At 40.0% G+C, this 24,959-nt stretch overlaps 1 protein-coding gene across 1 annotated transcript in view; it reads left to right on the top strand.

The window, feature by feature from the left end:
* The window catches only part of KIF14 (kinesin family member 14), a 35,428-nt gene that overhangs the window by 5,341 nt on the left and 5,128 nt on the right, over positions 1-24,959 (top strand). Inside the window, exons 6-28 of the mRNA XM_072127225.1 lie at positions 3,878-3,930; positions 4,055-4,085; positions 4,848-4,955; positions 7,124-7,240; positions 7,336-7,454; positions 8,425-8,597; positions 8,789-8,936; positions 10,267-10,330; positions 11,322-11,506; positions 11,641-11,743; positions 13,539-13,696; positions 14,021-14,168; positions 14,267-14,419; positions 17,245-17,362; positions 18,509-18,602; positions 18,981-19,125; positions 20,116-20,216; positions 21,028-21,122; positions 21,225-21,470; positions 22,075-22,259; positions 23,712-23,864; positions 24,200-24,322; positions 24,603-24,677. Coding sequence (XP_071983326.1) covers positions 3,878-3,930; positions 4,055-4,085; positions 4,848-4,955; positions 7,124-7,240; positions 7,336-7,454; positions 8,425-8,597; positions 8,789-8,936; positions 10,267-10,330; positions 11,322-11,506; positions 11,641-11,743; positions 13,539-13,696; positions 14,021-14,168; positions 14,267-14,419; positions 17,245-17,362; positions 18,509-18,602; positions 18,981-19,125; positions 20,116-20,216; positions 21,028-21,122; positions 21,225-21,470; positions 22,075-22,259; positions 23,712-23,864; positions 24,200-24,322; positions 24,603-24,677 — 2,895 coding nt within the window. The remainder of the gene's footprint in view (positions 1-3,877; positions 3,931-4,054; positions 4,086-4,847; positions 4,956-7,123; positions 7,241-7,335; positions 7,455-8,424; positions 8,598-8,788; positions 8,937-10,266; positions 10,331-11,321; positions 11,507-11,640; positions 11,744-13,538; positions 13,697-14,020; positions 14,169-14,266; positions 14,420-17,244; positions 17,363-18,508; positions 18,603-18,980; positions 19,126-20,115; positions 20,217-21,027; positions 21,123-21,224; positions 21,471-22,074; positions 22,260-23,711; positions 23,865-24,199; positions 24,323-24,602; positions 24,678-24,959) is intronic.

A 24,959-nucleotide genomic window follows, 5' to 3' on the forward strand; every position in this document is an offset into this window, starting at 1 on the left:
CCAAAGATATGAATTTCCTAAATGGCAGCCATAACATTAAAAAGAATGGTAGTGCATAGTATAGATGACGCTCCCAGCACAAAGTAAACATTGAACTTATGGGATCTGTCTCCCAAACTCTATTGTGGTTTATGTAAAACGGATACGTCTGACCTTGCAGGATTACATAACTAGTCTACTGGTGCACAGTTTATAGAGTGTAGACGAGAAGGGGATGGTGGAGGACCTGGCGCTCAGATATTTCACTAAGATGACAGGAGCCTCTTCCGGCAACGGAGACTATTATTGTAATAACACTAGGAGCCTTCAAAGAGTATACATCGCGGGAGATGGCACGAGCGGCTGCGGAAGTAGCAGTATTCCCCTGGCTCTGCAGGACAGGGTGATGAATGCAGGAGGACTTCACAGGGGACTTCACAGGTGAAGTCCTCCTGCATTCATCACCCTGTCCTGCAGAGCCAGTGCCGTCTCCCACGATGTATACTCTTTGAAGGCTCTTCGCTTTTTGCCCAATTTTGGCAGTACGCGATCCGTACTGAGAGTTCAGCAAGTTGATCTTTCCCCTCGGGTCTACATGTACTAGCAGTACTCTCAATAGTAGCACTCATGACGAATCTCCGGTTCGGAGCTGCAGCGTGTCGCTTCGCTAGTATTATTATAATAAAGGGCTCCTGTCATCTTATTGAAATATCTGAGCGCCAGTCCTCCATCATCCCCTTCCCGTAGGGGTCTACACATAATTCCCCTCACCGACGTGGATTCCTGGGTCTGCTGGAGTGAGACTATTGGTTACACTGGCTGCCACCATTTGATTCAAGGCTCATTCTCATCTAGATCCAGGTGGGAGTCACATCATAAATTCTGATCACATACACCTTTTTACGTGACATTATCACACTAGGGTTGCGCCATTTTCTTTGTGCTTATCCCCCGGTGGTCTGACACTTGGCGCTCCCGAGTGCCGTCACCTATTCCAGGTCTTCTTCACAGTTTATAGCAGGGGTCAGGAACCTTTTTGGCTGAGAGAGCCATAAGCGCCACATATTTTAAAATATAATTTGGCGAGAGCCGTACAATATGTTTAAAGGGACGCTGACTAGTACTGCTGTACTAAGCCACAACTGGACTGAAACAATGGTAATTTGCTGTAAAATAAAAACTAAAGAATTTACATGCGAGCTTGCAATCCATAACATCTCGTCCAGCACTCTGGCTTCTTTTTAATGTGCATGACTGGATCTGTCTTCTTCCCACCTGATGATGAGAGAGGGGCAGCTATCAGGCCTGCGCAGAAGAAAGATGCATCACAAGCTCCAGTATAAATTATCTAGTTTTTATCTTACAGGGAATTACCATTGTTTCCGTCCAGTGGTGTCTTAGTACAGCATGGAGAGACACTGTTACACACAAGCCTCAGCTTCTGCAGAACCTCCTCATACATGCAAAGACGACAGGAGTAAGACCTGCTGTCTTTGTATCCCGCACAGTCATTTACTATGGACATTTACAAGAAGAGTACCACTCACCCCACCGTTATCAGATGGGTTGTAGACAATGGGACAAAGCCCATTGTTTGTGGCCTGCAAAATGCCCCCATGTTAATGTGCATGTTGCCTAATATTGCACACACACACACACAGAACAATACACATGACCCACTGATACTGCACACACAAACATACATACAAACATACAGTACAATACATATGACCCACTGATACTGCACACACAAACATACATACAAACATACAGTACAATACATATGACCCACTGATACTGCACACACAAACATACATACAAACATACAGTACAATACATATGACCCACTGATACTGCACACACAAACATACATACAAACATACAGCACAATACATATGACCCACTGATACTGCACACACAAACATACATACAAACATACAGCACAATACATATGACCCACTGATACTGCACACACAAACATACATACAAACATACAGCACAATACATATGACCCACTGATACTGCACACACAAACATACATACAAACATACAGCACAATACATATGACCCACTGATACTGCACACACAAACATACATACAAACATACAGCACAATACATATGACCCACTGATACTGCACACACAAACATACATACAAACATACAGCACAATACATATGACCCACTGATACTGCACACACAAACATACATACATACAGTACAATACATATGACCCACTGATACTGCACACACAAACATACATACAAACATACAGCACAATACATATGACCCTCTGATACTGCACACACAAACATACATACAAACATACAGCACAATACATATGACCCTCTGATACTGCACACACAAACATACATACAAACATACAGTACAATACATATGACCCTCTGATACTGCACACACAAACATACATACATACAGTACAATACATATGACCCACTGATACTGCACACACAAACATACATACATACAGTACAATACATATGACCCACTGATACTGCACACACAAACATACATACAAACATACAGCACAATACATATGACCCTCTGATACTGCACACACAAACATACATACAAACATACAGCACAATACATATGACCCTCTGATACTGCACACACAAACATACATACAAACATACAGTACAATACATATGACCCACTGATACTGCACACACAAACATACATACAAACATACAGCACAATACATATGACCCACTGATACTGCACACACAAACATACATACAAACATACAGCACAATACATATGACCCTCTGATACTGCACACACAAACATACATACAAACATACAGCACAATACATATGACCCTCTGATACTGCACACACAAACATACATACAAACATACAGTACAATACATATGACCCACTGATACTGCACACACAAACATACAAACATACAGTACAATACATATGACCCACTGATACTGCACACACAAACATACATACAAACATACAGTACAATACATATGACCCTCTGATACTGCACACACAAACATACATACAAACATACAGTACAATACATATGACCCTCTGATACTGCACACACAAACATACATACAAACATACAGTACAATACATATGACCCTCTGATACTGCACACACAAACATACATACAAACATACAGTACAATACATATGACCCACTAACAGTTACTTTTATACACTTACAGCCTGTGGTGGAGATCCCCAGGATATCAGTGCAGGGGTCTGTACAGAGGCTGCACAGGAAGCACAGTCTGCTCTCTGTGCTGGATCCCGGCAGACATGAGCTGCAGCCCCTCCCCCCTCCTCACACAGTCGGCTGCTGCAGGAGAGGGTCAGGCACAGCTCCAGCAGCACGAGGTCCCGGCAGACTTAGTGTTTGGTCATGTGACCGGAGCGTCATTGGTATGTACACAATTACTGGGCTCCGGTCACATGACCATGCATCGGGCCATCAGCTGCAGTAATGTAATGTCTGCAGCGCAGGAGGGAGGGGGAATGTGAGGCTTTTTTAAAAATCCAAGTTCTGAAAAGATAAAAAAAAAAATCCAAGTTCTGGATGCGGCCCTGGCCCTGGCTGCGAGCCAGATGCGGCCATCAAAAGAGCCACATCTGGCTTGCGAGCCATAGGTTCCCGACCCCTGGTTTATAGAGTGCAAGCAATTCTTGTCAACCAGTTGCACAAAAGATTTTACTTACTTCCTGCCTGGAAGTCTATGACTGAGCTTGACAGACCTCATCCTTGTATAACGTGCAGAATATCACATTCTGTCTGTTTATATAAAAGATGCATAACGTTTCAGTGACTTTTATAATGTTGGATTGGTAAAATAAACAAATGTGAAAAAACGCTAATTTTACTGTAATCTGTAATCTTTTGACAGCTCAGGGTCCGGGAACACCCACTTCTGGGTCCCTATGTGGAAGACCTGTCTACGTAAGTAGTAGCTCCTAGTGCAGCCTGAGTCTGATTATTATGTGTTGGTAGGATACAGGTCTTGTAAGGTCTTGTGCGCTCTTTTAGCCATACATTCTAAATGTTACTTTGATATATTTTTCAGAAATGTTGTATCTTCTTTTCAAGATATTCAGGTAAGTTATCCAACGCTTTAGCCTGCCTATATTTCATCAGACAAGATCTCTGATGGCTCTTTCTTTAGATGGTGCTGAGTTCTCTTGTGTGAACTTTTAAGTAAAATTATGTTCAAATTATGATTATGACGGCAGAAACCTCAATGATGGCGCAGCTGTAGGATCAGTTGTAGGAGCAGTTGGTATATCTGAGCTCTCAAAAACCTTGGAGTAACTCATATCCACTACGTGTACATGAGGAGTAACATTGCTTCTGGTCATTATTCGGAGGAGACCTTTATGTTCTCATTTATTGCTCCTCTTCCTTTCTCCAAAGAACTTCAATGTAATCAGACTTCGATGAGCTTCTGTCTCTCTTGCTAGCAGTTCCTATTTGACTCTGGTTTGGCTTTAATCCAACATCATGTTATTAGGCTTCCTGAAGGTCATGGTTCATGTTAAGGGTTAGCATTAGGGGCTGCCTTACAAGGAAGAAAAAGAGGCATTTTTTTTAATCCTATCCTGGAAAACGTATTTGCATATTTTCCAGAATCCCCTAGTGGAGCTTCAATGGCTAGAAGTCTCAACATGCGTGCAGGGTGGCCTTAATTGGCAACTCTGTTACTTCTCATTGCTAGCAGTTCATCAGAATTGTTGGGGGGGGGGGGGGGGGGGGGGGGTTTGATAAGAGCTTCAGTAAGTGGACCAGGATTCCAGGTTTGTTAAAAGGTTGATGACCATGTGTAGATCTATGGAAGTTTTTCTTTTTCGTGTTTCTTTCAGAGTTGGCTAGAGCTGGGAAATAAGCAAAGGGCAACTGCTGCGACCGGAATGAATGATAAAAGTTCAAGATCCCACTCGGTCTTTACCCTCATTATGACCCAAACCAAGGTAACAATGTCTCACATAACATGTAACTTGGATTGATTTCCAGTTACATGCAGCTGATGTCCTATGTTTGTAAAGTACAGGAATTGTAAACCTACAGTAAGACTACAGTACATGCTGAAGGTAAATGGGAGGTTACTTTGCTCATGGTGTTTGTGGGTCTACAGGAGTTTCTTCATGTTCAGGAAGCAGTTATCCTGTGGAGAACAGATGTTACTTTAATTACAATTTCTTCTATTTTTACCAGAACATTACTAAGTCAGTAGTGATTGCTATGCATGGAGAGTAATAATTTTTGGGTAAAGGTCAATTCAGAGGACCTTCAAAAAGCCCATAAATTTAGGAGTAGTTTGTGGAGATATGGGAAAGTAGTTTGGGTCCTTATCTCCCAAATTGCCCTGTATGATTTTTTTTTTTAAGCTGGCGTATGAAAAAACAAAAACTTTATACCTGCCTCTTTCCTTGTTCCCTTCAGCAAGTGAAGCCGCATAGTAAACTTTGACTTTGCTGCGCAAACACTGTAGGTACGGTGCATGCGCAATGAAGCCCGGGCATTATCCCGGCTTTACTTGCCACATCGCCATAAGACGCGCCGGGGATCTTCTAATGTGCCCTTTTAGACTCGCATCTAATTTTTCTCAACATACAGACCTCATACAGGTCAACTTGGGTCCTAAACCACAGGTCCACAAGGAACTGTAGCTGGTTTAGGGTCTCAAATCAACCTATCAATGAATAGTGTCTAATGATACAGACAAGAACAGTTTTCATGAAATATTAATCCATTTTACTTCATAATACACAAATACAGTACATTCTCCTTAGTGTCATAAAATCGTTTCATCATAATATGTAAATAGTATAGCTTGCAAATCACATTTTCATGAGAGTAGCGATATTCGCTAGAAGTCAGAAACATTACACACAGAGCTATCCCAAATATGAATACAACAAATCATACACAAAACTAATACAATTATCCCAGCCTTACGGAGGATCGGATCTAACGCATGTTATGTTATAAATACACAAAACTATGTTATGCCTTATCTTATTAAACCAATTTTCTTCCGATCCCTCATCGTAGAAATACATTGAAATTACAATTTTCATTTAAGTCTTAAAGGAAACCTACCACATGGGGGCGATAATTGAGGAGATAATGGGCTGTAATAGAGAACAAATATCACCGTGACTTTTACAGAGAGAGGTATATTGGATTTGTAGGTTGGAGTCTTTGAGGCCTTAAGACTTAAATGAGGATTGTAACTTCAATGTATTTCTACGATGAGGGATCGGAAGAAAATTGGTTTAATAAGATAAGGCATAACATCGTTTTGTGTATTAATAACATAACATGCATTGGATCCGATCCTCTGTAAGGTTGGGATAATTGTATTCCGTTTGTATATGATTTGTTGTATTCCTATTTGGGATAGCTTTGTGTGTAATGTTTCCGGTGGGGAGCGATATAATTAGCTTGTGCAGGTATGTGCCGTGCATGTCTGATGAAGGGAGCGTGTCCCCCGAAATGTCACTTCATGTGTCTCACATCGTCCTGTTCAGTGTCCGGAGGGTTGTGAGTCTCTGCCCGAGGTTGAGTTATGTGAGTGTATCTACTGATGAACTTTAAGCTACGCTATGTTTAGCTACTGACTTTTATCGATTGTTGCTACACTCATGAAAATGTGATTTGCAAGCTATTCTACTAACATATCATGATGGAACAATTTTATGACACTAAGAAGAATGAACTGTATTTGTGTATTATGAAGTAAAATGGATTAATGTTTCATAAAAACTTTTCTATGCTCTGTATTTGTGGACACTAATCATTGATGCGTTGAGGAGTTGGAGATCCTCTAGTACTAGACCTGTTTGGAGTACTGTCTCCACGTATCCTTATCTTTGTTCTCAAATCAACCTGACAGGTTCTATTGAAGAGTTCCAAAAGGTGGATTTTTCTCTGCGCATGAAGGCCCACAGTTTTAAACACATTTTAATGTTTCTTATTTGCTTATTATTATATTATTTGTATATTATTATATTATATATATAGTAGTAGTATGGTAATCATAACATTTGGCCACGCAGTGATAAATGTTTACAAATCAATATGTTTTTAGTCATTATTGTGAAAATGCATTTGTTTCTGTTGTATGTACTTGCAGACTGAGATGGTGGATGGGGATGAGCATGATCACCGTGTTACTAGCAGGATCAACCTTGTGGATCTGGCAGGCAGTGAGAGATGTACTTCAGCAAAGACCAGCGGAGAGCGCCTCAAGGTGTGACCGTACAGCAGCTTACTCTCCTATACCAATATTTTTAGATATGTACATATTCATATATGGTATCATTTATTTCTCCCTCATCCACCCAGGAAGGAGTCAGTATCAACAAATCTTTGTTAACCCTGGGAAAAGTGATCTCTGCTTTATCAGAAAACTCGCAGATGAAGAAGAAGGTGTTCATTCCATACAGAGAATCAGTCCTCACCTGGTGAGTAAAATTTAGAGGAATGCTAAAAAAAAGTTTGGGTGTGCCTTTTTAAATAATATCATTAATAACTAGGATGTCAGATGACATTACTGAAAAAGAGTAGGATGTCTTCAAAGACCTAGTAACTAGAAAATACATTGTATTGCTTATCCTTAGTTATCATGAAAATACAAAAATGTGAAATAAACAATTAAAATGCAATATATAAATTGGTTGGTACGGGAACCTCGCATATCAACCAGTATTGCCCATAGTCATCATGCCATTATCATTAAGAAATCTCTATGGTTATATATGAATAAATCAATACCTGTTGAGTCTCTGTAAGGTTGCACCTGGTTATGGTTCAAGGGCAACCGCTTGGTCTCCTACTATTTTGAGTAGTTCATTGGGGCAGATATTTGCACTGACAAACTCTCCGATTTCCTGCAACATGATTTTATTGATTCCAAAGGAATATTGTTTACATGTTACATAGTTAATGAGGCAGACTGTTACATACAGTGGCATATGGTTACTAACGTATAACAAAACAACTTAACAAATTGCACACAGTTAAATATGAGGTCACTTACAGTTGCAAATAGTTACTAACATTACATACAATTTGAGGTGGGTTACCCAAGAACATGAGGGAGGAAAAAGGTAGGGCAAGAAGAAAAGAAATCTCAGAACAGAGTTACAGGCCCTGGGATGTAAAGTTCAATTATAACAATCTCTCAAATAGCTTTGAAGGCAATGCACTTGCGTTTGTCCAACATGTTATGCAATAGAACAAATTCTTGGAGTATTTACAGTTAGGTCTCTTATAATTTAACACTTGCCTAATCTGACAGTGGCATTGTTCCTTTTTCTGCACAGTCTCACTGCAGCTTTGTAGAGCCCAGGTGCATAGGATCCGCAGGAAGTAGTATTGAATAAAACTATTATTATTACTGATTACTCTTACACTTGGTCTTTGATTCCTTAGGTTGTTGAAAGAGAGTCTAGGAGGCAACTCTAAAACAGCCATGATAGCCACAGTCAGCCCGGCCATCAGTAATGTTGAGGAGACTCTGAGTACACTGAGATATGCAAAGCAGGCCCGTCTCATCATAAACGTGGCTAAGGTGAATGAGGACATGAATGCAAAACTGATCCGAGGTGAGTGGAATGTGTTCTAGACGAGCCTTTTATTCTATCCACTCTACACATATGGAGTACTCAGCTTTGTGGTATACAGAATTCATTTATTTAGCATTCACTGTAAATATTTCATGCAGACGGTTTTCTTACTTATAGTACAGTCACCCTCCTTGTGTATTTTTACGATAACTTTCTATTTTGTCATTTAGAACTCAAATCTGAAATTGAGAAGCTAAAAGCATCTCAGCTATCTGCCAGGAATATAGATTCTGATAAGTATCGACGCTGTCAGCAAGAAATTTCTTCTCTGAAGCTTAAACTTAGCCAGCAGGAGAAGGAGATGTCAGAACTGCACAGGTAAAAAGACGCAGATCCATCAAGTTGAACCTTAAAAATTAAAACAATTCTTATATTGGTTAGTCATAACCTACACACTACAATGTTGCCTCATTACACTGCAAATTTACTACTTGTTAAATCCACATGTAATAAGTGTGAAGATTTCCCATGGATAACAAGTGATAGATCACAGCAGCACCAAGTGTACCTCTTTATCTGCTAAAGTGGTCTTTCTAAATTGTGTGGTTATGGCTCAGCTATTCTTGATACTCATACTGGCTCTTCAAAGAGACTTAACAATCGTTGAGAAACGCACAAAAAAATCCATTGGTGAAAAGCCTTAAAGAAAATCTACCATTTGATTTGATGCATTATGAAGCAAACGTACCTTGAGACTGCTGTAGGATCAAGATATGATGCAGGATCATATCTTGGTTAATCCCTGAGCTGAGTGGTTTTGCTGAAAAAACAATTATAACATTCAGGACCTTGGGAAAGCTTGGTCAGGTTAGCTGCTTAGATAAACACATTAGACATGAGTTTGTAGTTACAAATAGAGGTTGGTCAAGACATGACTAATCAACCTGAGCTGGATCACTCATACACAGCAGCTGGGGGATGCTGCAGCAATTTATTATTCTGCTTTCAGGCACCACTTAGAGATTACATCATCCTCTCCTGCAGTAAAAAACTCACGAGAAGCGCGGAACCAGCCATAGAAGCAACAGATAATGTTCTATCTGTTTTATCAACAAAACCACTCAGCACAGGGATTAAACAAGATATGATCCTGCATTAGTGTAGCTACAGCATTCTCCAAGTATGTTTGTTTCATAATGCAGTGGTGGCGCACCTATTGCACGGGTGCCAGAGGTGGCACTCAGAACCATTTCTGTGGGCACTCAGGTTATCAACCTAGGGCAGAGTTCACCAGAGAGGAACAAATCCATCAAATCTTTCTGCAGTACCAGGCAACGTAAGAGATGCTGCTCTTTGGAACTGTGAGAAAAGTGAGAAGGTGTGGACAGGGCTGCAGTACCTTTTGAGGTCCCCATGCTGGACCCTTCATTCTTCCTCTACAGAGAGGGGGCTGATACGATTGAAAGATGTGGAAGAACAGATAGCAATACGTTAAAATGCCATTTTGGCACTTCATGGTAAATAAGTTGATTTTGGTTGTAGCTTGGACACTCAGTCTCTGAAAGGTTCGCCATCACTGTCTTAATGTGACATTCCTGCTAAAATATTTTATGATAAGTTACCATATGGTATATTTAGGTGAACAAGCTGATAGGTAAAGGATAAAACATTTCTATTGGATTTATGGCTTTTCATGGTTCTTATAAAGGGCTTGGAAAGAGAAGCTGGAGCTAGCTGAGCAAAGGAAGAAAGAGGAAACCAAAGAACTGCAGGTGGGTTTTGTTTACTGACTTCTCTGCATTTAGCAGATGATGAACTTCTTCCTGAAACATTGAGAAATAGTTACAAAGTGATGAATGACAATTATTTATAAATGGATAGAATCGGCGCCGGTTTTAAATAAAGTGGGGTCCTGGGCAAACTTAAAGTGGGACCCCAAAATAAATTTTATGGCATTTTATTGCCATTTTGAAAAATATAAAAAAATTCTATAAAAAGTGATCAAAAGGTAGTACAGTCCTAAAAATAGAAGCATTGAAAACATCATCAAAAGACACAAAAAATGACACCACCCACAGCTCCGTACACCAAACTATTAAAAAGTTAATAGCGCCAGAAGATGGCAAAATGAAGAATTTTTTTAATTTTTGTACAGGAGGTTTTAATTTTTTCGAAATGTATGAAAACATTATAAAACCTATACAAATTTGGTATCCCCCTGATCGTATTGACCCAATGAATGAAGTAGACATGTCATTTGGGGCGCACAGTGAAAGCTGTAAAATCCAAGCCCACAAGAAATGGTGCAAATGTGTTTTTTCATCATTGTCACTGCATTTAGAATTTTTTCCCGATTTCCAGTATACGGGCATAGAATATTGAATACCATCACTATGAAGTGCAATTTGTTACGCAGAAAACAAACCCATACACAGCTCTTTACATGGAAAAATAAAAAAGTTATAGATTTTTGAAGGTGGGGAGTGAAATACAAAGACGTAAAAACGAAAAAGGGCCTGGTCCTTAAGGGGTTAATAACACTTTGTAGTTTACAAACAGTAGTATGATAAGGAAATCTGTAATATGGGACTGTAGGAGAATTTTATAGAGATATGGACAGATGATGGGTAGATTTGCCGCCCCCCTAACGCCCTGGATAGAAATTTTTATGGGGTTGGGTTTCTGCACGGATTTGCTGTGACACTTTTCTCAAAGTTTAATTAAAGTTTTAAATATTTTTTGCCATTTTGTTGTGTCTTCTAGAAAGCGGGGATCACTTTTAAGATGGACAATCGCTTACCAAACCTTGTAAACCTCAATGAAGATCCTCAATTGTCTGAAATGTTGCTTTACATGATAAAAGAGGGAAAGACCACAGTAGGGAAATATCAAGAAGGTTCATCTCATGACATCCAGCTGACGGGGGCGCTTATAGCAGAAGATCACTGGTAAGTAACACAGATATCCAGATATTAATATGTTATTCATGTTCTGATCCTTTTGGCCTTTCATGCATGTTGTCATAAAATGTATTATGTTAAACGTTTTAAAAGTTTTTTAAAATTTTTTTTTTTATTTTTAGCATCATCACAAACCTTCATAATACAGTGACTATTACACCTACGGGAGACGCAAGGACGTTTGTTAATGGAAATCAGATTTCATCTTCAACTGTTTTGCATCATGTAGGTCCAGTTCCTTCAAGTCCTAGAGCAGTGTCATTATCTAGTATTAGCCTAAATGTTCACGTGGAATTTCCCTCAAAACTACGCATTGACTTCCCAAAGTGTACTGGTCAATGGGACGCACAATGGGGCACATTTACTTACCCGACCCTGCTGAGTTTACGAAAATTGTGGGCCCCATATCCTGCATGTATCGCTTCCCCGCTTAGGTCCGACAGAGTACACCTTCTTCTTCCTGGTGTATGTAAGTGCATTGTCTTGCGACACAATTTGAAAGTTAAATTCCAAGCACAGTCCGAATCCGTGGGATCGTCCGAGGGGCTGCCGCTTGATTTTGCATTAAAGCCAGGGCAGCTGCGCCACGCCACAGTCCGATCCCGTGCAACACAATCCCCTGTTAAATACCTGTCCAAGCGGCACAAATCCCTTAAACGTCGGAAAAACTGTCAAAAGTCCTTTGGACCTTAGTAAATAAGGCACAATATTACTGGTAATATTAACCCTTTCCTTTTCTGTGTGTCACTTTCCTTTTTAGTGTGTCACTTTATTGATATCAAAAACCAAACACAGACATAAGCATAAAATCAATTAAAATTGTACCAAAGTACATACGATTACATACCATGTTATTTGAACTATGGTAGCTGCAGTAACATAACACCTCCTGAATAGGATAAATACACCCAGACTACCCAAAGAGATATGTAAACAGGTAGAAAGTGCATATGCATCTGTCAAGCTGCCATAGAAATGAAGACCATGCAAGTTAATGCCTATAGAGTACACAAAAAGTTAAAAAATAAACCCAACAAAGGGAATAGGATAACAGAGGCAAAACCCTAGTATACATTACGAGTGATCTGGCAATAGACCAGTACAATAGCAACACCAAAGCAGGGTGGTGTAATGGCCAGGAGGCCATTTGATGTATGTTGTACTGTGATGTATGCCTGTACTGTGTTTAGAGATAGACCTGGATAAGTTCTCACAGGCTGCATGTCTAAGAAATACTTTAACTACTTTCCATAGGGGGCAGGAGAGGGCTAATATAAGAGGTAATATTGCCCCTTCCTTACTTCCTCTTATCTGTCTTAGGCTACATTCACACGAACGTATGGAGGACGTATATACGGCCAATATACGTCCCCCATATACGGCACCCTACGGGAGCGGTACGGTGCAGCACACGTGCGGCACCGTACCGTTCCGTACCCGGGAAAAAGATAGGACCTGTCTTATCTTTTCCCGTAATACGGCGCCATGCGCCATAGGTTGCTATGGAGAGGGGCGGGGGTGAGCTGCGCTCACCTCCTCCTCCTCTACCCGTACACTGCCGTTGCCCGCTACGGTACGGTACGGGCGGGCAACGGCAGTGTGAATATAGCCTTAGTGGTTCTTCTGCAAGAAGATATGCCGATATGTTTTTTATTTTTTCATTGCACATACCTTACCTTTTTATGGTGGTTACATTGGTCACATGAGCACATGCTGGTAGACATATCTATCTCTAATCCTGTTGTCGGATATTATTTGTTGCTATCTGCCATGTCTTAATATCACCTTACTTAGAGTAGAGGAAGCAGAGTCATGTATAACTATGTGGACATATAAGACTAAAGAGAAGCTGCTTACACTTTGGAGCTGTAAATATGGTTTCTAAAAGCTTCATGTGTCTTACCTCAGGTATTTGACATATGTATAGCAAAGATATGTTACAACCCCTTATCAAAAATGGTATTTTGATTTTAAACTTGCATACGTTTTCATACGAATACTACAAATTTTGACTTTTTAGGGTGATCGTATTATCCTTGGAGGTGATCATTACTTCCGATTTAATCACCCAGTGGAGGTCCAGCAACTAAAAGGACCTTCAAGAATTTCAACTGTATCAGAAGGGACCAAGGACTTTGAATTTGCAAAGAATGAACTCCTTCAGGCACAAAGATTTAAGTAAGTAAAATGTTTCTAATTAATTTTGGAAATGGATATCACTGTTTTTATAATAAAATCAAAACCTTTAAAACCTTAAATCAGACTTGCACCTCATACACACGAACACCTGGGTGCAGAAGGGAGGAGCACTTCTCACCGCTCCCATCTCCCTCGAATTACAAGCCATGTGCTCACGCACTGTGACCGGGTGCAATAGACCCTTATAGGAGCCGTGATGCGGCTAAAAATTGTGCGGTTGTATCACCGGCACCCATGCAGTCGTGTGCATGGGGCCTTCTACATATGACCAGAAAAAAATCATATATGATCTTTATATGCTAGGCTAGAAGAAGAGATTGAGGAAGCTCGAGTGAGAGCCAAAGAGGAAATGATTCATGGAATTCAGATTGCAAAAGAGATGGCACAACAGGAGCTGAGCTCCCAGAGGTGCGCCTATGAGGACAGAATCCAAGCTCTAGAAGCAGTGCTCGTGAGTGTCATCTTCCTGTATTATTATCTATATTGCTGTATCCAAGCAGTTATCAAACTCCATAAATTGTTCTTTACCTTTAATGCCATCATAATTAGAAAGAGGAGACTCTGAAGAAACAGCAGCAAGAGATGAGTAGCAAGATTGCTGCTAGCAAAATCCAAGAGCTGGAAGAGGCTAAGCTGCAATTACAGCAGGAAGTGAAATTCAACAAGAGGAGACTTGAGATGGAGACAATTGCAACCAAACAGGTAGACAAATTGCTGCCGTGTAGGACTGTGCCAGGACACCCCTAATAAGAGATTTTATTAGGATCTAGAGCGGCATCAGTTTCTTCTGACCCCTCCACATGTATGTGCCAAGAATGTACCGTATACACTCAAGTTTATACAGTATATGTGTTTTAATGAGGTGATGGGAAGAAAAGACTGATCACCTTGTTAAATTAACATAATCCCTATTTCTGCCATTGGAGGAGAGTTCTGGAGTCCCCTACATATAGGACCATAGCCTAAAAAAATGCAATGGGGCAGCACTCCAGTAAGTATAAAGGTGATCTTTATTCACCCATGGCAAAATAAGGTGCAAAGTTTCAGCTCATCTATAGAGTCATTATCAAGCATACATAAGTATAAGTACGCTTGATAATGGCTCTATGGATGAGCTGAAACGTTGCACCTTATTTTGCCATGGGTGAATAAAGATCACCTTTATACTTACTGGAGTGCTGCCTCATTGCAATTTTTTGGATATCTGGCCTTACAAACCGGTGGATGGGGTTTGTTGGAGGTGTGCACCCACCATTGCACTTGATCGATTATACTAGCTGTGCTGCTCCACAATCGGACTGTTTGCTATTAAAGGACCATAGCCTCATGCCCCCACACATATGACTATAGGTCTTGATTTGGTAATTTCTCAAAACCCATTTAATCTTTTATAGTAGATGGGTTTAAAAGGTCACACAATTTTTTTACACACTTTGCATCGGTGAATAGCACAAGCTGGGATAATAATTTGTAAAACAAAAAAAAAAAGTTTTCTACACTTAATTGTCCCTTTTCCTTCTTCCATCCAAAACTGAAATTCACTCTGGTATATATGATAAAAAGAACCTGTCATCAGCAATTGGCCTAATAATCCACTACCAGTATATTTTCAAACAGCATAGCACCCAGATTTTGTTTCTTTCATGGTCCAGTGTGGTGGCATCAACCAGAAATAAAAATCAACCTTGAAATGAGATGTAAATTGATTGTATAAAGTCAAGTAGGCGGAGATTTTAACACTGAAGTCAAGGTGGGGGGCTCTGATCACCTCCTACTCTGATTGACATCATGCATCAGACTTTAGGAGCTCTAGTTAACCCCTTAACGCTCTGCGCCGTAGCTCTACGGCGCAGAGGTATAAGGGATGTATGACGAGGGCTCACGGGCTGAGTCCTCTTCATACAGAGATGGGGGTTTTTGCATTTTGCACAAAACCCCCACCGCTAATAACCGCGGTCGGTGCTTGCACCGATCGCGGCTATTAACCCTCGCGGCTATTAACCGAGCCATCTTTTTTTCCGATCGCCACGCCCCCGAACGTCATCGGGGGGCGGCGATCGGTTACCATGGTAGCCTCGGGTCTTCTTTTGACACGAGGCTACATGGTTTATGCAGGTTCGTTACAATGAGCCAGTGGCTCATTGTAATGTATGACCTGCAAAAATGCCATATATTGCAATACTGTAGTATTGCAGTATATGTTAGGAGCGATCTGACCATCTAGGGTTAATGTACCCTAGATGGTCGAAAAAATAGTAAAAAAAAAAAAGAAAAAAAAAAGTTTAAAAAATAAAAAAAATTTATAAAATATTAAAAGTTCAAATCACCCGCCTTTCCCTAGAACGGATATAAAACATAATAAACAGTAAAAATCACAAACATATTAGGTATCGCCGCGTCCCAAAATGCCCGATCTATCAAAATATAAAAATGGCGCCCAAATGTCCGAAATGCGACTTTTACACCTTTTTACATAACATAAAAAATGAAATAAAAAATGATCAAAATGTCGCACAGACCTCAAAATGGTAGCAATGAAAACGTCGCCTCATTTTGCAAAAAAAAGGCCCCTCAAACAAGTTATTAGCGTCAGAAAATGGCAAAAAAATGTTTCTCTTTTTTGTGCACATTCGTTTAATTTTTGAAAATGTATTAAAACACAATAAAACCTATATAAATTTGGTATCACCGCGATCGCACCGAACCAAAGAATAAAGTAGGCATGTTATTTGGAGCGAAGAGTGAAAGTCGTAAAAACTGAGCCCACAAGAACGTGACGCACGTGACGTTTTTTTCAATTTTTCCACATTTGGAATTTTTTTTCAGCTTCGCAGTACACGGCATGTTAAAATAAATAACATCACGGGAAAGTAAAATTTGTTACGCACAAAATAAGCCCTCACACAGGACTGTACACGTAAAAATGAAAAAGTTATGGATTTTTGAAGTTGGAGAGCGAGAAATCGGCCAAAAAACCCTGCGTCCTTAAGGGGTTAAGGATGTTTCTTGATGCAGGACCATCCATTAGTTTCTGAGCAAGAGAGAGCTTGACTTAAGTGTAACAATCTCCGCCTCTATGACTTTATACAACCAATTTACATCTCGCTTCAAAGTTGATTTTTTGGAAGATGCCACCACACTGTGTCATAAAAGAAACCCGATGTGGAAGGTGTTAAGTTGCATGGCAACATACAGTATGTCAGTGTGCTTTGTTTACATATTTAAATTTCTTCTCTAATTTGCGTTAGCAGTATACGGGAGACCTAATGGTTGCTGGTCTCCACCCACCAGCATGTCAGCAGCTGAGAATTGGACACAGAGCCTGCAGATTGGGAAAAACTTCTATAAAATGTACACACATTGTACTGTTGATATGCAACTAGGTGCATTATAACGATTGGTATTGAAAATTGAAGTCTAGTATTTCTTTGAAAACATTTTTTGTGTTTTAAGTAACTGTGTGGAGAAAAAGCCATATGGTTAAATATTATATGACAAGATGGCAGTGATTTCTTGTCCTTGCTTAGGCTTTAGAAGATCACACAATTCGGCATGCCAGAATTCTGCAAGCACTGGAGATGGAAAAGCTGAAAATTGCCAAAGAAGTGGAGATGCTTCAGCAGGAGAAAAATAATAGGGACAGAGGTTTGTCAAGTAGCTATGGATAGAAATTGTTTTATTTACTATGCAGTCTTGGATATAGTGCATAAACTCAGATTTCTGAATGGGGGCCCCCTCCTGCTTAAAAATATACATATTACACTCACATACACACATTTACATACCTGTATACATAAACATACGGTTCTTCATTCGCACACACATTTATACACTCTTACAAACATATGCACACATATAGAGCATGTAATAATAATAATTCCTTTATTTATATAATGCACACAGATTACGTAGTGCTGCACAGAGCTTGCCAAATCAGTCACTGTCCCCATGGGGCTCTCAGTCAAATCAACCTACCAGTATGTTTTGGAGTGTGGGAGAAAACCGGAGACCTGGAGGAAACCCACGCAAACACATCACATATACACACAAACATACAGGGCTATATACAGATCTACAGCATATATACATACTATGCATGCAGTATATACACACGCATGCAGACACTGTGGCCTAATTGTGGCTGCTATGGCTGCTACCACAGTAAATATGCCCCTGCATAAACTAATTGTTTGACCTGAAATTTTCTTAACGCTCAGACACTCCATCTCTCCATGCAAAGGTTTAGCAAAACTCTCCGGTTGCCACAAGCATCAGAATGCAGCTTTCATTTTATAAACTACTGTGGGAAGGTTTTGATAAATAAGGCCCCTTTCTAATTTTCATAAACCTATAAGTCACTTGTCCCCATGCAGTCTAAGGATTGCTGTATGTAAAGGATCATTACATGGGTGCAGAGCGTCCATCTTCCATTGAGTCTCACTGTGGACAGAAAATCTGCTCTTGTAAAAGGAAAGAGAGTGTGGATTACTTCTTAATATTATTCTGTCCCCTGAAAACCAAAGAACAGGCATATTTATTTCCAGCTTGCCCGATCCCTCTTTCCCACAATTTGCAACTGGGGAAAAGTTGGAACATTCCCATTCTAATTAGATAGTCGACTGTTCATCTATAAAAGTTTGCAAATTTTGCAGTAAATTAGGTTTTTATGTAAACTGTATATATTTGCTTTGCAGGTTTAAGTTGTTCTTTTCTTTTAAAATGTATCTGCATTATAAAACTGTATATCTAATCCTAATGTTATAAATCTTTAATTTCCTCTTCATTTCCTAGTTCAGCCAACTTGGAATGCCTTAAAACTTTCTATGATGATTCAGGAAGCGAACACCATCAGCGCTAAACTTAGGAAGCACACTACATTTAGTAGGTAGGTGCTTGGTTCACGGATGCTCTCTGGTACAGAGCTTTTGCTTTACATGCTTATCTGAAGAGGTACCTTATACACACGAGTATAAGCTGACCCAAGTATAAGCCAGGGCCCCTAATTTTACCACAAAAACCTGTTAAAACCTATATTTTTTTTACTCGAGTATAAGCAGGGTTTAGGGTTTCAGCACATTTTTATTGTGCTGAAAAACTAGGCTTATACTCGAGTATATATGGTATATGATAACTTAAGATGTCTTCAAGCAAACATGTGACAGAGAAGTACACAGTATATGCAGTTTAGATGAAATTTGGGGTCCACTTTTTTTTGAACGATGACTATAATATATATATATTTTTTTTATATTCATGTTTCCAGGCATGATGTATCGGAAAAAGATAAAGAAAACCAGCCTGGAGGTTCTGTACAGATTCTGGTTAGAAATCTCAAGTTGGGCATTGTAACCTTCTGGAGTCTTGAGAAATTTGAATACAAGTTGGCAGCAATGAAGGAGTTGTATGAGGTAACTAATTTACTATTACACATCCATTGTCAACTACTTTATATTTCTCCATAAAGCCCCATGCATGCAAATGTACTTGGGACCGATATCTAGTTGCACCATTTGTGGCCGGATATCAGTCCCCAGAGATGCCATTGGTGCCTAGTCATCCCGCGAGCACCGATGTTTCACCGCGTGCACGGAAAAATATAGGACATGCCCTATATATCGCTGTAGTACAGCGCCAGATGCTTGCTTCTCTCCTGCGTGCTGCTGTATGCTTGACATAATACTGTTATGGAGATATAAACTGTCCAGTGATCTGTTCTGTTTGTCAAAAAATAGTGATTCTGTTAAATAATTTTGCTAGCAGATTAGACCTTCTGCACACAAACATGTGTGCAAAAGAGTTGCAAACAAGCCTTGTTTGTGTCCCTTTTGGGGTAGTAGGGGACCCACTAGCCCCATTGATTTCACTAGTTGGGGCAGGAGTAGGATCTGCTTTGTAACATGCAGCGAGGCCTTTCAGCAAAGTCGCAGGCACGATACAAGTCTTTTTATAAAATTTCTGGCACATAATTATCTTACATCGCTCCTGTTACAAAAGCTGAGCATGTACGTTACTAGAAGCCATATTCAGATACTAAAAGATTTTAAAGGTGGGAACAAGTGCTCGTAGGGCAACCTCTCTGGATCTGTGTGTATGCAAGTGACTTGCTGGGCAGTGTGAGTGTACTTTCTTCTTACTCTACTATGCTGAGCACAGCTTGTAGAGCTTGTAGTGCCTCAAACTGATGTTCTGTCGTAGCCCAATCCTCCGGAGGGACACTGGTATATTCAACTAAGAAAAATTGCATCTTGGTGGTTACCCACTTGGATTTCTTTTCCCCTATTGGAAGCATGGAACCACCAAGATCCATTTTTCTTCTTTTCCTTCACTGGATGCTTTATTTATAATTTAGACTTCTTTTGAGTTTCTAAATCGTGGTGCTTTTGTCTCTACATCCACAGAGTAATGGCAGTGTAAAAGATGATGACCTATTTTATGACCCAGCAGATGAATGGGAGCCAGACCTGTCCAAATCATCCATGTCCAATTTCTCAAGGCGCAGGTAAGGTGCAGTGTAAACATCTGAACATGCTAAATGATTAAATCCAAATACCTCTGGACTCCAATTTTAACCCACGAGCAGATATATATCGGACGCTGAGCACAGTGATTAAGCACTCAGATTCTGATATATAGGACGCAGACGCTTCTTGGTTTACTGGCATCACCCTGTTTCACGACAGGGTGACGAATGGATGGGTCGGGTGGGGATCGCAAGGCGACATCAATCAATTTGATTGGTCCTGCGATTTTACGCTGATCATGACGGATGTATGACATGACTGCGGAGGAGGTGGTAGTGCACGCCGGGTGCGGAGGAGGTGGTAGTGCACGCCGGGTGCGGAGGAGGTGGTAGTGCACGCCGGGTGCGGAGGAGGTGGTAGTGCACGCCGGGTGCGGAGGAGGTGGTAGTGCACATTTGAGAACTTGCTACTAAAATTATAAACCTACTAACATTCGTAAAAAATGAGCAAATATAAAAATTATGGAAATAGAAGACAAGTGGCAAAGTTTTATACAAAAATTGTGGTTTGACATAATAGAAAATAGAAAAAATGAAAATTTAAAACTTTGAAAATTGTAATTTTTTAAATACTTTTTCCTAAATTGTTGAATTTTTATCCCCAAAAAACCCAACCAATCAGCAAAATTATACTCCTAATATAAACTACAATCTCAAAATCTGTTAGATAAGATAGAGACACTAGTCTGATTTTTAAAGAAAATGGACTGAGCCTTGTTGTGTAAACTGGGGTAAAGATAGCAGATACTGCAGGAATTTTATTGATTGCAACATCCTTTGTTTTTTAAAGGAGCAAAAGCCTTATGAAGAATAAGAGGATTTCTGGATGTCTGTATGAAATTCGAGTCCATCCTATTCAGAGTTTACAGTCAGGACATGCGTCAGGTGGGTATTTATGTCAGATAAATATAGGATAAACTTCTGATTATTATTTTTTTTGTCATAGTTTTGAAATTCTTGCTTTATTTCTTTTATGTTTATCTACAGGTTTAATGAACAAATCCAGCAGTTTCCTGAGTAAATCCAGCAGTGTTTGCTCAAACCCCACAGACTCCCATCTTCCTGGAATCTGTAAGGATCTTATAGGTTCTGCCCTGGATTACCTCGGACAACGTCATGCAGATGAGAGCAGTATGGGTGACAGTGTGATCCGCTGTCTGCGTACTGTGTGCACTGCAGTCCACAGTCTGTCACGGGCATATGATCAGCAGGATGATGATACCACCGATGCCTGTGAGTGTATAATAGTCTTATTTTACATCTTTTTCATTCAAATATCCTTGTCGTAAACTATGTTTCAGAATTTCGGAATCTTGTATTGGTATATTTTTCTTTGGACACACGTGTAGCCATCAAGGTGTGACTGTTGTGCGGCCTATACCTAGTAACCAGCATACACGCTGCTGTGCCTGGTACTGCAAATCGTACACCTACAAAAATGTAGTTGTGCCATCCTAGTGATTAGTACCAATCCCTGTGGGCACCCAAATGGTCACACATTGATATCCTGTGCTAAAGATTAGCTACCACTTTGTATTCCTTAGAAATGTCTATGTGATTGGCTAATCATGTGCCTGCTGCTCCATTTATCTCTATGGCTTAGAAAGTGAATGGAGTGACAGAACACCTGTCCAGTCTGCTGCTCCATTTATTTGGAATTAAGCAGATCCTCATTACCATGATATGTGGAGGTCTCATCACTGAGCAAGTTATTCTATGTCATGCGTGGACAACCGCTAATAATAATGGCATGATATAGCTGTAATCTTAACAGTTTTATAACCTTGTGTTTATATGAATTTGGATTGTTACAATCTCTTTTTGGTCTATCTTCCAGTGTTCTTGGTTAATCGTGGGGCCCAATTACAGAGCATACGAATGACCTCTGCATTTCAGCAGCTTGTTGTATTAAGCAAGCACTGGTTGGACCATCTGCCTGGAGGCCTGGGCAGTGGCCAGCTCGCTGACTGCTTGATGGTGTCAGTAAGGAAGCTGGGGGGATACCTACAGCTGCTCCTACAGGTAATCTTCTCATTGTGTTTCTTCCTGCCTGTGTGCTATATATGGGGATAAGTAATAGAAGTGTAGGGAGTAAATGGCACACACAGATGCTGTTTGCTCTAGTAAGTTTCCTCCTGGCTCCACGTCTCTGTATTGCTGTACTATGTCCTTCATACTGAAGCTCCTCCTGGGGCTGTTATCTTACTATCTAAACCTACTGGAGCCTTCAGCAGTCTGTATGCCTCTCCTTCTCTTACTGTTCTTACTCCTTCCCCTATAGATCTCTGTAAAGGAGCTCTTTTTTTCGATAGAAGTAGATTCAGAATGAACAAACCATTAAGAAAGCAAGGATGGGGTAAAAGGAAACTAATGTTGTCACTAACATTACATTTACACTTTAAGGAAATTAGTTGATGATAGTAGGTACAAGGAAATCTACCTTCAAAATCAAGCATGATAAACCAGGGACACTTACTCATAGAACCAGGCACTATGACTGTAATTTGTGGTATGTTTTAATTTGTTATCCATGGCATCCTTCCTTCTAAAATCAACTTACACTAGTGATCCAGAAGGGCTATGGGGGGCCCCTCCATGCTGTAGCTTCACAACCTGTTACACGGTCCAGAAGCACTTCAGCATTGTGTGCTGAAAAGTCCTCTTCTGCAGTTAGATTACATCAGGCAGTGGGAAGGGGGAAGTGCCAAAGGGGCATGTTGGGAGACAATGTAACAGCCTGTGAAGCTGTGGCAAGAATGAGATTTTGTAATACCCCCCAGGGCCCTTCTGGCTCATTAGCATAATTGTAAAAGTTGGTTTTAGAAGAAAGATTATAAATATTATAAGATTACAGTCAGTGATTGGATCATTGGTTAATCATGCTTGATTTTGTCGGGAGATTTCCTTTAAAGGAAATCTACCATTTGATTTGATGCTTTTCTGAACCAAACATGCCTTCAGAATACTGTAGCTAGACTGGTGCAGAATCATATCTTGGTTAATCCCTGTGCTGAGTGGTTTTCCCGAAAAAACAATTATAAAATTCAGGACCTTGGGAAAACTGAGTGAGCCTGGAGCTTAGTCAAGGGACATTAGTCATGTCTTGACTAAGCTCAGTATTTAATCAACCTGAGCTTGATCACTCATACACAGCAGCTCGGGATGGTGCAGCAATTGATTATTCTGTCTTCAGGCACAACACAGTGATTACATCATCATGTGAGCAGTGCATAACTAATGTTAGAGGAAAAGTGCTGAGCCCAGGCAAAGGAGCGACACAGCTTCATTATTATAATTTCATAATTGTCAGCAAAACCACTCAGCTCAGGGATTAAAAAAATATGTTTCTGCATCAATGTAGCTAAAGCATTCTCAGGTATATTTGCTTCATAATTCATCAAATCAAATGGTAGGTTTAACGCTGGTAATAACTCTGTAACTGCTGCAGCTATAACCACTTTATAATTTTCATAGGGCTGTTGCTCTGATATATCGGCCATGGTAGCAGAAGCGAAAGATAAAGCCAACAGCACAACAGAGCAGATACTACAGAGCATTGGGAATATGGCTGCACTAACTGAATTGCCTCTCCCGGAAGAGGAATCATCAGAAGAACATGGTCTGCAGGTATTAAATCTCCACAAGCAGAAAGGTCCATAATTTGGATACCTCAGGGGATTGAATATTATCTGTAATTGCTGTATTTGTTGGTTTATAGTGTTTCTTCAGTTTTTACTTCAGGCATGTGACTTGAAGGGAACAATGTGGTTATTCAGTGTAATGCTTTTCTTGATTGAAAATCTGAAACAAAACAAAATTTTGCATCTATGATTCTCCAGAGCCACATTTTGCTAAGAGAGATTGTTGCCTTTATGTTAGGGGGAAAACCTGCAGAATAATACAGTAACAGTGTATTAAATGGGATTTATCTAATTTGATTTCTACTTTCCCTTTTCTTCCAGAAGCCGATTAGTGAGATACTTCATAATGGGATGCGCTTAGGGATTCAGGGTCTAATTGAAAGTGGAATACAGGCCGCAGTCATGATGCAAATAGATCTGGATAAATGCTCTGCTCATGATAAGGTAGGTACATGTGAGGACTTGGGTGGTTAAATAAATTAAACCTTTTTCCACCAACCTAATGGAGTTTTTCCACCCAAAACATTTATCCCTTCCCACAAAATAGGGGAGATGTGTACAATCCCTTTCTGTAAGCATGTTAAAATATCTCCTTCTAGCCTGATCCTTTTTACTTTGACCAGGAGTCTTCCATTCCCCTGTAGTCACTTTTACTACTTTTGTATCCCCCCCCCCCAGGGAGTATACTTTCAAAAATACAGATCTTTATGCTGTTTATTTTCAGGTTCTTGATGATATAAAGAAGAAATCCAACACTTTATCTTTGTTTCTTAAGAACAGCCTTGCTTCTTGTGAAAAGGTATGACATACTGCTGTTTTTATATTCCCAGATAGGATTAATGTAAAAGATAATACCTGTTAAAAAGGCATTTTCAAACCGCATAGCATATCACTGTTTAGTGTTCTATGTCACTGATATTACCACCTGCTAGGGAACTTAGATCACAACCTAATTTTACTCTAAACCATGTAATGTAGAGGAGGAAATTCAGTGTCTTTTTTTTTTGACAACAGACTGGGAACTCTTGTGTGATGAATCACAGGGATATAAACTTGTGTGTTGGAGTAGTCACTGATTATT

This window comes from Engystomops pustulosus, chromosome 10, assembly GCF_040894005.1.
Source record: "Engystomops pustulosus chromosome 10, aEngPut4.maternal, whole genome shotgun sequence".
Taxonomy (NCBI): domain Eukaryota; kingdom Metazoa; phylum Chordata; class Amphibia; order Anura; family Leptodactylidae; genus Engystomops; species Engystomops pustulosus.